This window comes from Siphateles boraxobius, unplaced genomic scaffold (genome assembly GCF_051911475.1).
Source record: "Siphateles boraxobius isolate OS27281-9 unplaced genomic scaffold, OSU_SipBor_1 41, whole genome shotgun sequence".
Taxonomy (NCBI): Eukaryota; Metazoa; Chordata; class Actinopteri; order Cypriniformes; family Leuciscidae; genus Siphateles; species Siphateles boraxobius.
In genome coordinates, this window is record NW_027509042.1 from 6,032,688 (window position 1) to 6,046,785 (window position 14,098).

Consider the following 14,098-nt stretch of genomic DNA (forward strand, 5'->3'; position numbering starts at 1 on the left):
AAACATTTTTTTTTCTTTTTTTCTTTTTTTGATATGGACCCATGGTTCTGAAATAAAGAAATATACATACATATACTAAGTCGGTTTTATAATTGTTTCATTTGGATCTTCATTAACTAAATCAGTTGAGCTCTGTTTTCATAAACCTCCACCCGAGAGCCATCCAGTCACAGGCCGCACTAGCTGTGAGCGCGCGCGCGCACACACACAGCTTCAGTTGACGAATAGAAGCTGAGCGCAACAGTAGCCGCCGTGACTGGAGATCTGAGAGATCAACCGCCGCGTATGACAACATCGCAGGGACCATTTGAGGCGATAAACACACATTCGACGGGTAATTTCTCTAGTAGGCTATTCATCAAGGGTTCATAATGTGTGCAAAGCTGATAGTTCGGGCACAAGCAAGGAATGAAGAAGCGTCAGACGCATCTACTCACTGACTGGGAATCGCGTTTCGTAGACTAACCTGAGCTTCGGCCGAATATCTCGAAGACAGCCGCTTCGCTGGCTCTTTATACCCGTCAGACACTATTTAGCCTCTAATTCCCTTTATAGACACGCGTTTTTGTTACGCTGTACTGACAGACACGTTTAACAGTGTTTCAGTCTAGTGCGCTTGAAGCTGTGCATGCAAAACCTGAGTGAACTTAACAGGTAAACAGTTTAACTTCATTCTTCTATTGATTGTTGTTTACTTTTGATATTATTTTGCATAATGTAGCTATTGTATCCTCGCGCATTCGTAAAAGAAGTTTTGATGATTTAATCAAATGTTGTCTTGAACTAATAAGGATGAGCCTTATGGAGTTATCACGGGCTGGATGGCGTTTCACATCCGCGCGCTGTCATCCCCTCACCGGGTAAAGTGAACGACACACCGGGAAGAAAGGCTTCAAAACCTGTTAACGTGGAACTGCACTGAAACTTAAAGGATAAAGGATGTCTAAAACGCTGAAGAGGAAGAAACACTGGTCCACTAAAGTGCAAGAGTGCGCCGTGTCCTGGGGAAGCGTTGGGGAGTTCGGTGATGTTGTGGAGATCCTTGGAGGCGCTGAGCGCGGGGAGTTCCCGTTCCTCGGTCAGATGAACTTGGACGTGCTGGTGTGTCACGTCGGGAGACTACCGTACTACGGGGATGTGTTATTGGAAGTGAACGGGACACCTGTCAGTGGGCTGACGAACCGAGACACGCACGCGGTGATGCGCCACTTTCGGGAGCCGATTCGAATTAAGACTGTCAAACCAGGTAAACTGAGATAACTTGTTTTTGCTGTTGTTGTTGTGGTTGTTGTTGAAAATCAATGTTGCCAAACAATAACTGTTGCCAGGGGAGTTGTCGCTCGCAGCGCAACCTTGTAGTTAATTTTTACATTTAAAAGGACACTTCATCCAAAAATAAGTGTTTATAGCCTACTTTGTACACACCATCATTTGCAGACGCACATGATTTTCTTTCTTTTGTGGATCACGAAAGGTGATTAGTTGGTTTGCTTATTGATTTATTTTTATGTATGCAGAATGTTCACGCTTTTCTCGATTCAATACAAACAATAAAGTGGATGGGGACTGAGGCTATAGCGATAGCCAAAATTAAAATTTGGGTAACACTTTACAATAAAGTTCCATTTGTTAACACTTGTTAACATACAACTAACCAAAATACTTAATTGATGTAGTCACACTTTAGTTTAAGGTCAAATCCTCACTATTAACTAACCATTAACTACGACTTTTGCCTCAATACATTTCTAATTACTGCCCTATTAATAGTTAGTAAGGTAGTTAAGTTTAGATATTGGGTAGGATTAAGGGATGTAGAAGATTGTCATGCAGAATAAAGCATTAATATGTGCTTTATAAGTACTAATTAACAACTAATATCCTAGTAATATGCATGCTAATAAGCAACTAGTTAATAGTGGGAATTGGACCCTAAAGTGATTTCATTCATTTTATATTGAACAATCACTAATCCATTATTAAAAGCAAAAGTTGTAGGCTATTTGGTAATATGATTTAATTAACCTGAGCTAACATGAAATAACAATGAACCGTTGAATTTTTAATAACTAAAACAAAAATACATTATCTAATGTTAACTACTAGAACCTTATTGTAAAGTTTTACAGAAAATTCTGTATTAACTCAAACTCATGTCACTTAAAATCTGAATGACTCTATCTCTTCTTCTGTGGAACCCAACATAAGATCTTTTGAAATGTGCCTAGGTGTTTTTTGTTGTTGTTGTCCATATAGAATGAAAGTCAAAGGGGTCCAATGTTGTTTGGACCAAATGTTCTTTCAAATATATTTTGACTTCCACAGAAGAATTAGTCATACAGGCAGGGCTGGACTGGGACTAAAAATCGGCCCGGGCATTTTGGCCCAGACTGACCCACTACATATAATCATAAACACAACCGATCTTTTCACAACCCTGAATATGTATACTAACTCCTATTAAAACCACTAATGCCATGTAGCCTAATGAGTGAGTAGGAATGAGTAAGAGTTAATAGATGAAATAACTACTAATTGTAAAATACAATCGAACTACCCCACAATGATGAATCCTAAAACAAGCTATAAGCTGCATTGGCATAGCAATACCAGTGTTTGACAAATAATTTTTGGTAAATCTGTGGTGGGTGGACCTCTGTCCCTTTAGGGGGGTTCGGGGGAGCCCCCCGTAAGAAAAATTTGTGCTTTTTAATGTTAAATTCATCAATCTGGTGCACTTTGAGAGTTAAAAATTAAGAGCTCCAACCCTTAATCGGTGGGCAAATTGAACAAAGAAAAACTCAAAGCTGTGATATAGTGTCTGTCTGCATTACACTACTGCATAATAATAGTTATAATATTAATTCCATGACAGTAATAGCCATATTGTAAAACAAATGCACTGAAAAATAAAAGGAACTTTCATAATTAGTTTTGTACTCATTTCCATGCTTGAAAGAGATACACACATGATCTTTTATTTTGGCCGAAAACATGGTTTACAAACGCGTCTCATTACAATTCTAGTAAAATGCGTAATCATCAACTATGCCGATGTGTAAATAATGCGTAACTGGGTGATGGGTTTCTACACTCATAGCCTACCTAAGTGTTCTGAAAGTTGCCTAGTTCTGCTTAACACAGTTCTCTACACTCACTCATTCTCTCCTGATCCTCCTCAATATCCTCATCAGACACTTGAAGGGCCCGTTTCTTTTTTTCACGCTATTTCTCTGCACATTCCTTGTGTTTCTTCTCCATCTCTGACTATTTTGACAGATACACACTGACACTGCACGTGCACTCAGAGCCCAAAGGGGGAGGAGTTTAAAGATGTGATTGGACCAGCCCAGTGCCAATCAAGAAAAGAACCAATGGGCCGCTGATCTACGTGTTTCATGGGCCGGTCTGTTAAAAAAAAAAAAATACTTTTTTTGTCCAATGCATTACACCGGCACAAAGATCCCAGCGCCACCAATTAAGCAAAACTAAACGAATGGGCCGCCGATGTACGAGTATTATGGGCCGTTTAGAAAAAAAAAAATGTTTTTATATATATTTTTTAAAGAATGATCTGTATCGGCCCAAAAAGCACGTCGGCCCACCGGGCAAATGCCCGGTATGCCCGATAGCCAGTCCAGCCCTGCATACAGGTTTGGAATGACATGATGGCAAATTAATTTAATAATTTTCCTGTTTGGGTGAATGCAGAGTACCATTTAAAAAAAAAATTTCTAGCTTATATGTCATTCTATGTCATTTCATGCCCCTCTTAACCACCAAAACAGTGTGTACATTCTGTAAAACATATTTTTTTATTGTTTCATGGAAGAAAGAAATCATCCCTGTCTGGCACTTCAAGGTTGAACTGTTCCTTTAAGACTGACTTTGTAATTTCTACATCATGGAACACTCAGCCGATGGACAAGTACTTTGCCGAACAGCATCCAGAAGAGTCTTTGTTCTCTCCCCCATAGTGGTTGCACCACATGCCCTGGCTTTGACATGTGCTACACTTAAAGTTTCGGAGGCACAGTGTTTGCCTTAGGGTTGGTGGGGTGTAAACACTCCACACATCTTATAAATGCATGAGTGTCATTTCACTGTTGGAGTGTGTATTGATCAAAGCAAGGGGATCACCTTTACATAGGACCGGCCTGTGAGCACCTTACTGGTTTATGAGGGCATGATGAAAAAAGGGAGGACGACGTTGTTACCATGGACACAGAATATCTTAGCATTATTGATGGGTCGAATGAGTGTATTCTTAGCAGCAGGAGGGGAAAGGCACAATATGTCAGAGTTGTTATGGAGATAGGAGGATGTTATTAGCATGTAGATGTGAGAGTTGTTGCCATGGAGAGAAGGAGAGGGTACAGAAGGATAGCATTAACTGGATGGTTGATTGTTGAATAAATGAGAAGTATCTGGGATTCTGAGAGCATCCACATCAGTGGCAGCTGAGGCCCTGTGGCCTTTAGGACATAAACAAGTTTATCCCGTCTTCCGTGGTTAGGGTGAGTTTATGTGAGGCTTTTGTAAGATTGTGATAATTGTAAGGAATTTACTGATTCTTGTTCTTTACAGCACTCTGATTACATCTGATGAGTTTGAGACTAATTTGAGGATATTCTTTTACCAATTCATTAGCTCATTAGAGTTGCTGGCTGAAGTGATAACTATTGAGTTCAATAATTATTTGGTAGTTTTAGGACTGATTCAAACCAGTAACTCATGAGTTTGAAACTGATTTGTGAGTTTTGGACCAATTTATTAGCTCATAAGAGTTATTAGTTTCACACTGTTAAGAGGAGTGAATGAGTTGTTGGAAGATTTAAGCCAATGACTCATGTGTTGGAGGCTGATTTGTGTGTATTTTTAATTTTTTTAACAAATTCATTATCTTATGAGTGAGTGAATTGTTAGATTAATTTAAGTTAAGTTAATTCTGTCATGACAACTCCCGAGAGATTGGTATGGTTATTGAGATTGGCATGGTAATGGATATGGCAATGGTAATGTATTTGGTCTTGGCGGAATAGATCTGCTACACTGCTGCAGAGCAAGTCCTGAGACTTGCTACTGTGAATACATTCACAGACTTGCTGTGAGCATGTAAGACACGCTGCTGCTGCTGCACATGTAACATACATGAATTAACCCCGTAGCATATCTATGCAGGTGGAGCTGGGGAAGAGGGAGGGTTTTGAAAGCACGCTGCAGATTGTAATAGCAAACAATGCCAAGTATTTGAATATTTGAGCAGCAAGCTCATTGGACGCTGATGCAACAGCAACCAATCATCTGAGATTACGACATGATTACTACCAGTAAGTTAAAGACCCATCAGCCTGCACCATTCAGAGTTTCATGTCAGAACTATGTAGTAATTCACGAGTATTTTTGCTCATGATTCTAGCTCATAACAGCCATAAGCAATCAGTTCTAGTTATCAAATGAGTTTTTAGATTGATTCAAACCAATTACTTATGAGACTAATTTGTGTCTATCATTCATTTTATTAGCACATGTGTTTTGTTTGTAAATAAGGCCATCCTGCTGAACAATTCATTATTATTTTATATGTATAAGTGGTTCTTAGTTCCTGACCCTGTTTAAATGGGTTTGTGTGTGTTCAAGTGTGCTTTTGCGTTAATGCAGTTGTTTAGTACTGCTTTTGTCTAGCTCTTGATTCAAGCTGCACAAAGAGAATCTCATTTGAAATGCTCATGAAAAAAAAAGTACCTTAAAAAGTACCGTACTGTATCCTCTGTTGTGATGTGTGAGCACAGTAGTATGTAGGCCGCTTTGTGTGTTTATGTGCATGTCGGTCTACCATGTCCAGGTCTCATATGGGATTCAAAGCATGTGAATAATAGATGGAGTGAGTGAAATGCCTATACACACTAAGGATCAGCTGATAACAGGAAATGATGCCGCAGTCTTTGCCACAGGCACAAAAACAGCAGTTCTCCCTCCACCAGCTGCTTCATCTCCCTCTCGGACTACCTTTGCTTTCCTGTAGTCCAGCGAGGGTATTTCTTTGTGTGTCATTGGAAAATTTCTATGGTTATTTCTTCAGGTGTATTGGGATGTAGAATTTCTCATTGCACATCTGAACAAAGTTGCAGTAGTTCTTTTATGCAGCAGGTCCAGCAGATCAGTTGTGTGCATTAAAATGCATCTATGACTTCATCCCTCAAGCTTTCGCTGATGGCTAAAGCAAGATAAGCTTCATTGACTGCATATATCGATTACCACAGTGCACAGGCATTTTTTTTTAGAAAAAATTGCATTTACAGTAAAGCACTTAATGGAAGTCTAGACATTCTGGATAAATGGTTAAATGGCAAGTCTATATATTTATTCTTCAAAACAGAAATGGGTGGTGTTTGCACTGTATAGTTGTATAAATTGTCCTTTTAGTTCTAGGTGGATTAGCTTCTGGCTTCTTTATGTAAACAGTGCATTTCTGGCATCACTGCGAGTATCATATTAATGATGACATGAGTTAAAATGCTGGATTTTAAAATGCACAGATTTTTTAAATTTATTTTATTTAGCCTTTTAACTCTTCAAGTCTCGTGTTAAAACTTCATGTGGCTATACTTTCTAAACTGTGTATATTTTTATTATTGCATCATATCCATTATTTTACTGCTTTTTTGCAAACTGACATGAGTTGAAAGGGTTTTCTATGGTAATTAACAACCGGTTGCAGATTAGCATTAACATTAGCCTTAGATAAGGCGATTTGACCTTATACTTGATGCACTTTACATGACTTCAGAGGAAAATTGTTGTTTATTTAATTCAAATTAGAAATGGTTACTGCTGTGTTCAAATCATCCTAGAATGAGTTAAGTGCACATGAACGCCACCATCAATTTGTAATTATCAGTAGGAAACTTGGCAGAAATAAATTGTTTTTAATCAGAAATTTTGATGCATTTTTTTGGTGTAATGTTAATTAAGAGTAGCAATAAAACTTGCCAGAAAATACTATTTATTTATTTGGCAGCCTGATAATAATAAATGCACAGATAAAGCATTGATTGCCGATCTAATGTGCATTCTTTTGCTCTTCATTATGTTGCATGAGCACTAAAATTCCTTTTCTCTTTGTCGGGAAGTGAAAGAGAGAAAAATGAAATTGTACCCAGCAGGTCCATTTTATTAGACTAAAATCACTTAAATAAACCCATCATATTGTAATCTCGATTTCTGAACCGTAAATAGGAACTTCCCTGGAGAACTTGAACGCAGCATGTCATCGACAGTGCTCAAACCTCGCGCCTCTACTTTAGGTGGGCTGCACGCCATCGTTGTTGTTTTCCAGAACTAGCATCGATGTGGGAATTCACAGCAATTCTGATTCATAGTGCTTCTGAATTGTGCTATAGTTTCATCTCTCTAGGAGTGAAGTGCTGTAATTGCAGCAACAGTTTTAGCTCTTTGAAATGGAAATTACCCAGAGCCTGCTATTCCACTGTTCATATAATGAGAAACTGCATTGCTTTGTCCAAACAGCGTACCTTTGATTAGAACATATGAAAGGTTAATTCGACCTTTCATCTGGGCCAAATTAAGTTATTCCTTGCATGGAATATCACCTCCTAAGGGCCTTACATGCATATAAAGACATGTTAAATTGATGGAGGCCTTGCAGCTCTATGACTCAGAATAAGAGCAATAACACTGATTGACTGTTTTAAATGGATAGCACACCAGGGCATAGTGTTATTTTGACTTTAATGAGCTTATTAAAGCTTTAGTTAAAGGTTTTATTAAATATTACCCAGCACGCTAATTTATTTTGATAAACGATCTAGTTGCATATCAAAACTGTGATTCAGCACTTACTTTAAAGGTGTTAGCCATTGTGTATCCTTTGCGCTGTCTGCAGCCACGCTATATTTCATGCTAATGAAGAATGTTCCAGCTTATTTACTTACAGGGTATTGTGCCTAGGTAAAGATCGCAGCGTGGAGATAAACCACTGTGGAATTGAGGGACGCTGTTTGTCCCCCTTGTGCTGAATGTCTCTGCAACCTCTAATTATCATTGCAGCCTCAGTATGTGATGGAAGGGAAGGACCTTGTGGTATTGTTTTCAAGCTATGGGAAAAAATGTGCACATGTCAGGAATGCACTAATTAGCTTAATTTAACTACCGGCAGACTTCTGCAACAGTCTTGGTGTAACTAGGAGCACCGAGAGTTCGTCAACGTGGAGTAGGCCTATGTGTGCCTGCGGCAAAGCAAAAACCTGACAGCAAGGACTCAAGAATTCAGCACACTTACCGCAATGCACATCCACTCTTCTTTATTAGCGTTTCTCTCCTCTCTTTCTTTTCAACCGCTTTTCTTCGTTCCACATCTCTTCACTCTCTCCACTCGTAACTTCCTGTTTCTGTCCTTTGAAGATGCTAATCCCATCTTGTTGGCAGGTGCACGTCAACCAAATGAACTGTCAAGTACAGTAGCTTGTCAAAGGCCCCGATTGAAAACCGAATTCATTAATCGCTGATGAAGTCGTCCTTAAAGGGAAATTCACCCGAGCTGCAGTCAGAACTTTCACCATGGGAGTTGCTTGCCTGTTTGTGAAATATTCCTGATAATACAAACTGAAAATGGATTTGACTTATCTATAATGAAAGTTGCCAGAAGTTCCTAGTTAGTGTTTGCCTGCTGATTATATTTACATATTTAGTGAGCTGTCGCAGATGCAGAAAAACCAATAGATTGTGTGCAGTAAGTTTATTAATATACCTGGATGCTTGTTGTTAATTTACTTAGATTGTTGTGGATGTTCTGTACATAGATACTATTATTAATAAAATATTACTGTAAATAATATTCACTTTCATGCAGCGTTTACAATGCATTTCAGCAGTCGAGCTTAAGGTTTGGTTTGTACTGCAATATTACAGTATCTGTATACTGAGCAACACTAATGTGCATACTGTGTGGATTGCAATAAACACTCAACGTATTTAATCACATGAATTATACATATCTGCTTTTTGGGTGTCCCATACAGAAATGTAATATATGTCAATATATCTAAATTACATATATAATGTCAGTGCCCATGTATGTCTGCTGCCTATATGAGAATATATGCAAAATTCATATATATAAAACACAGACATATATGAAACATATATTTCAAAATATAGCAAAAATGGCCGTTTTCATGTAAGTGCCATATATTTTCCCATATATATGTATGTCACATATTTATACTTAATGTTGTCCATATATGCGAGAAACCAATACTATACTGTAATATATGCAGATATATGGTATCATATATGGATGAACTCAAATATTTTCTTCACATGTTTGGACACATAAATGGTCATATATGTTGCAGGCATATATTGTGTTCTCAGATAAGTCAAATATATGTATAGATATATGTCATGCTATTTAAAATATAAGTACATATATGGCCATATATTACATTTTTGTATGGGATCAACTTATCAATACATAATATATAGAGTAAAATGTCAAAATCTGTCTCTGTTCTGTGTTGCATCCTTTTAGGGTATTAAGATTCTGGTGCATGTGACAGATCTGCGCGACTGTACTGTACACTAACCTCTTGTTAGCTCATAAAACAGCATCACCAGCTGTGTTTATGGGGGAACGGATTATACTGTATCACCTCCAAATGGCACATGTGGTGGCCTTTTTGTCCTGTCGTTAATTACCAGCATTAGCCTGGATAAAACTGATGGATTGTGCCCCATATACAAGAGATGAATCTGGGCAAATGTTTCATGTGTGTGTTCTTTGTGTGCCATATGTGCTGACGGCGTCACTGGATTTAATATTTGGCAACGTTAAGACAGCAGATTTGTAGGAGGCACTTATGTTTCATGGAAGAGAGTGATATATGTTTGGGTGTGGTTTCAAGGATGTAGAGGTGTTATTTATGTAGATGTTTGTTAAGGGGGTGTGGCCATATAACAAAAGGCAGATTTGCTGTAGAATAAGATCAATGAGGGAGGAGATGTTGAGCGTATCAAAGGGTGTTCTCCACAAACCAATAGACACTATTTTTTTCACGCTCTTTCTGTTTGGAACACGTAAGTCAATAATAACCGGGAAAATCTAGAATATAAAGGTAAAATTAGAGACTTTGGCAAATGCTATTGCCATTCATTTATTTCTTGTGTTGAACACACAGGAAGAATATGTAAGCTGCTTTTTCCAGTATATTGAATGTGCTAACCATTCACAATCATTGCATAAAGAGCAGCTTGGATATCCAGCTCAGGATAACTGAATTTATGTTATTTTAGTGTATATATATATATCTGAAATTATAAAAATATAAGCTAATTATATATATATATATATATATATATATATATATATATATATATATATATATATATATATAATTTTTTATATTATATATTTTTAGTTTTCATTAAACTCATTTTGGTTTCCATTTTTGCGATTTTGTATATGGTTTTGTCAGTTTTATTAGTTTTAAATATTTCAACTTAGCTTTAATTTATCTTTTATTTTAGTTTTACTTATTTAGTACTTCACCTTATTTTATTTATCTTAGTTCTAATTCTTTAATCAAGATTCTATGTTTAAGTTTTTCAACTAAAAATTATATTTCATTTTATTTCAGCTTTATTTAAATTAAAGGGTTATTTCACCCAAAAAGGAAAAAAAACATGTCATCATTTACTCACCCTCATGTTGTTCCAAACCCTTAAGACTTTTTCTCATCTTCGAAACACAAATAAAGATATTTTAAATGAAATCTGAGAGGTTTCTGACTCTCCTCACGTCTGCCATTGTTGGGCCACACGCCCACATAATCATGAGAAAGAAAAGAAAGGAGGACATGCAAAAAAAGCTTGCTAGGAAAATGCATTTAAGAAATGTGACACGCACCCTTGAGAAGGCAAGTTGAGTGACTGAGAGGTAAAAGGAAGCTCTAATGAGGGAAGTGAGGCATGATTGAGTAATCGATAGGGGAAGAGTGGACTGTGTGTAGTTTATTTGTTTTGCTCTAATCCCTAAAAGAAAGGCTGGACATGACATCTGCTATGGGCATGCACCACATACAGAACGCATTTATATTGTATTTCTGTTGTTTACCCATAAACAAATCATAAACAATTTAGAGCTGCCTGTTAATGTGTTCATTTTAGACAAGTATATCAGCTTTAATTTTTCATTAATTTAATGCAAACAACTAAAAGTATACTGCTGCTAGCTGCAAAACCTATTTTAGTACTTATTATGTTGTTTCTTTTCCTTCAAAGTGAATCTGAAAAAATGGGGAAAGAAAATTTACAGAGGTCAATTCAAAATTTTAAATTATCACATACACAAATGACTGAATTTTTGTAATCTGTTGGTAGCCCTCGGACAAACACAAAAGACAGCATCATCTCCACAAATACCAAAAACTGATTAAGATCAAACCGTAGAATCCGTTTGTTGCTTGTTGTGGTTAACACAGGAACCGGCATAATGCCAGCTAGGTCCTGTTGGCGTAACATTTCTTTCCCACAGAGCCCTGCTGCATGCACACTACAAGAGCTGAACTACAGTTGGCTGTCTGAACAGTTGGTCATGCTGGCAAGGGCAAGTCTGTGCTGACGTCTATGTATGTAAATAATAATTACATAATTGAGGTAAGGATGATACGCTCTCTGTCTTCCCACAATGTATTGCAAAATGAATGCATACTCGGGATAGCATTCGAGAGAGTCAGTGTCAAACCACACATGCTAAGATTATCACAGCATGCAACAAAATTAAAGTGTGGCACCAATTAAAATTGCAAAAATAATTGTTTCTCAAATTTCAGCCCTCTCTGCGTCTGCTATTTTTCAGGAAAAAAAGGTGGTCCTGCTGTAAACTTGCCCGATTAGTTGACAAATGTGCCACAGATCCAGTTTGCACAAATGTTTTTCTGTCAGTTGTTTGTGATATTATTACCCTTCTTCATTATTGCTATAGATGTTAGATGTTATAATAAATATGTATTTTCATAACGTTGGCGAAATGTTATAATGTGGATATTTTGAGGCTATTTCCCTAATTGTTTTTTTTTGGTTAGAAAAAATCTACTAAAATAAAACGGTAAATTGGAAGTTTTTTCTTGATTTTTTTGGATTCATAATCAGTAAACAGTACTTCATGTGTTCATTATTTGTTTTATCTTCAGCATAGTATTGTTTTCTACACCATTTTAAACTTATGATGTAACCAAAATGCAATGTTGGGAAAATGTTTTTTGCTTGTTGGGTATAAACCTACGAACATCGTATTACTCAATGGTATCCCTGCACACTACACAGTGATAATAGAAAGTATTTTAACATTAAAATTATGCCAGTGGGCTTACTGTGGGGCAAGGAAACACATTTCCGGGTATGCAGAGTTTTATGACTCCCTGACATACGCTTTTTCTCTGTGTCACTGTCAAACACACTCCTTTCACCCTTTCTCTAGCACACACATACACGTACGCAGTATATGGGGATTACTAGTATTATGTAACCCCCAGTGCAGACATCCTCACAGGGACATTGCTTTCTGCTTGCTTGCAGTAATCCAGAGCGGCTGTGTCCCTAAACATGACAGAGACTGATAACAGGGCTGACGTGGAAGGGCAGCAGGTCATTAATATTAAGAGCTGGACATACATGGGTCAAAAATGGCATGCCAGTGTAGGATGGATAGACTAAGTGGTAGGATAAGACATAGACCGATGGGACTCTCGGGGATACCATAATGTAATATGTTTTATTTCAAACAAAGGTAAACAAATAATTATAGGCAGCTACAGATTGATCTATAACCAAAGTCCAGACTTCTTAACATTTACGCAATGAACAGATGGCATCATATATCTCTGTACTCTTCTTTAATCTGCTTAAGACCCTTTTCACTGACCGTGATGGCACGTTTTAACGGTCATCTGCATTATAAATTTGTAACGTTTTTTATATTTACATTTTTTAAAATATGTCTGTATATTTATAACACAATACTTAGTATTATATTACCTTTGCATCAAATTACAAAAAAATTGGTTAACGCTGCTGTGAAGGTGTTTCTAATACGGTGTTTCTATCGTAAAGTTCACATCTTTCTCTCTTCTGACTGTGGTTATCAATCTCTCTCTATTTTCTTCCTCTTTTTGAAAGTTTTTTTTGTTGTTTGAGCAAATGGCAACACAAAAAATATATTTAATGTGTTTTCTCATTCACCGTGATGGAATTTTACCCAACTATGACGACTTCCGCTTCCGAGAAACCCGAAAATGTGAAATGGTTCTATACCTGGATCATTCATTCATTCATTCAACTTTTCATTTCTTAGTACTATTTTTGTGTACTTACTACTTACCCTAAGAATTAATTTTTTTAGCATGTAACTTATCTCACTTCATTTGCTCTACTGACTTATACTAGTTAAATAATAATAATATTAATAATAATAATATGCTGTTTGCTGATGAGAGACTCTGTGCTTTTAGTTTTCTAAGCAATTTGGCATATGATTTTTACCTGGTGGGCGATAAAATGTGCAAAAGAGTCATACAGTTACATGAAAGTGTACTTGAGGCATATTGACTTGGAAGTGGGCTTTAAGGATTTGAGCATTTCAATTTTGTTTTGGATCGGCTAATGGATGAATAAAGATTTCACTATTAGAAAGTACGAAAAATACTGTTCAAGTTGATTAGTATGCAGCTTAGCCAGAATTTTTTTTTCTTTTCCCCTTAAAAATTGATGTTGTTGGATGTTGCATCATGTGCTGTCGAGTATCTGGACTTGTTCTCTGAGGCTAACAGGGTTTGTGTAGGAGTGTGTGTGTCTGTGTTTTCAGAGACCCTGTTTCCTCATAGACACGGCTGACTGCACCAGAGGTCTACACCATCGGTACACATTCAATCAAATCGTCCATAATGTCGTCCCAAACAATTAAGGAGCTCAGCAGAAATTGCCCTTATGTGTGATAAATGATGCATCACATTGTTGTTTTATATGGATCTTAATATTTAATTTAGTTTGTGGATAACAGGGTTATGCCATCCATAAACCA

The 14,098-nt window shown here is 37.1% G+C and overlaps 1 protein-coding gene across 6 annotated transcripts in view; it reads left to right on the top strand.

The window, feature by feature from the left end:
- Nucleotides 1-200: 200 nt before the first annotated feature.
- Nucleotides 201-14,098, top strand: part of magi3b (membrane associated guanylate kinase, WW and PDZ domain containing 3b) — a 158,580-nt gene continuing 144,682 nt past the window's right edge. For 3 of the 6 annotated variants that reach the window (XM_077198013.1, XM_077198014.1, XM_077198017.1), the window contains exons 1-2: nt 201-654; nt 792-1,246. In XM_077198013.1, the coding sequence (XP_077054128.1) occupies nt 940-1,246 (307 nt within the window). In that variant the 5' untranslated portion in view covers nt 201-654; nt 792-939. Of the gene's footprint in view, nt 1,247-14,098 lie in introns of all 6 variants that reach the window. The other 3 variants (XM_077198016.1, XM_077198018.1, XM_077198015.1) reach the window with 2 other exon arrangements.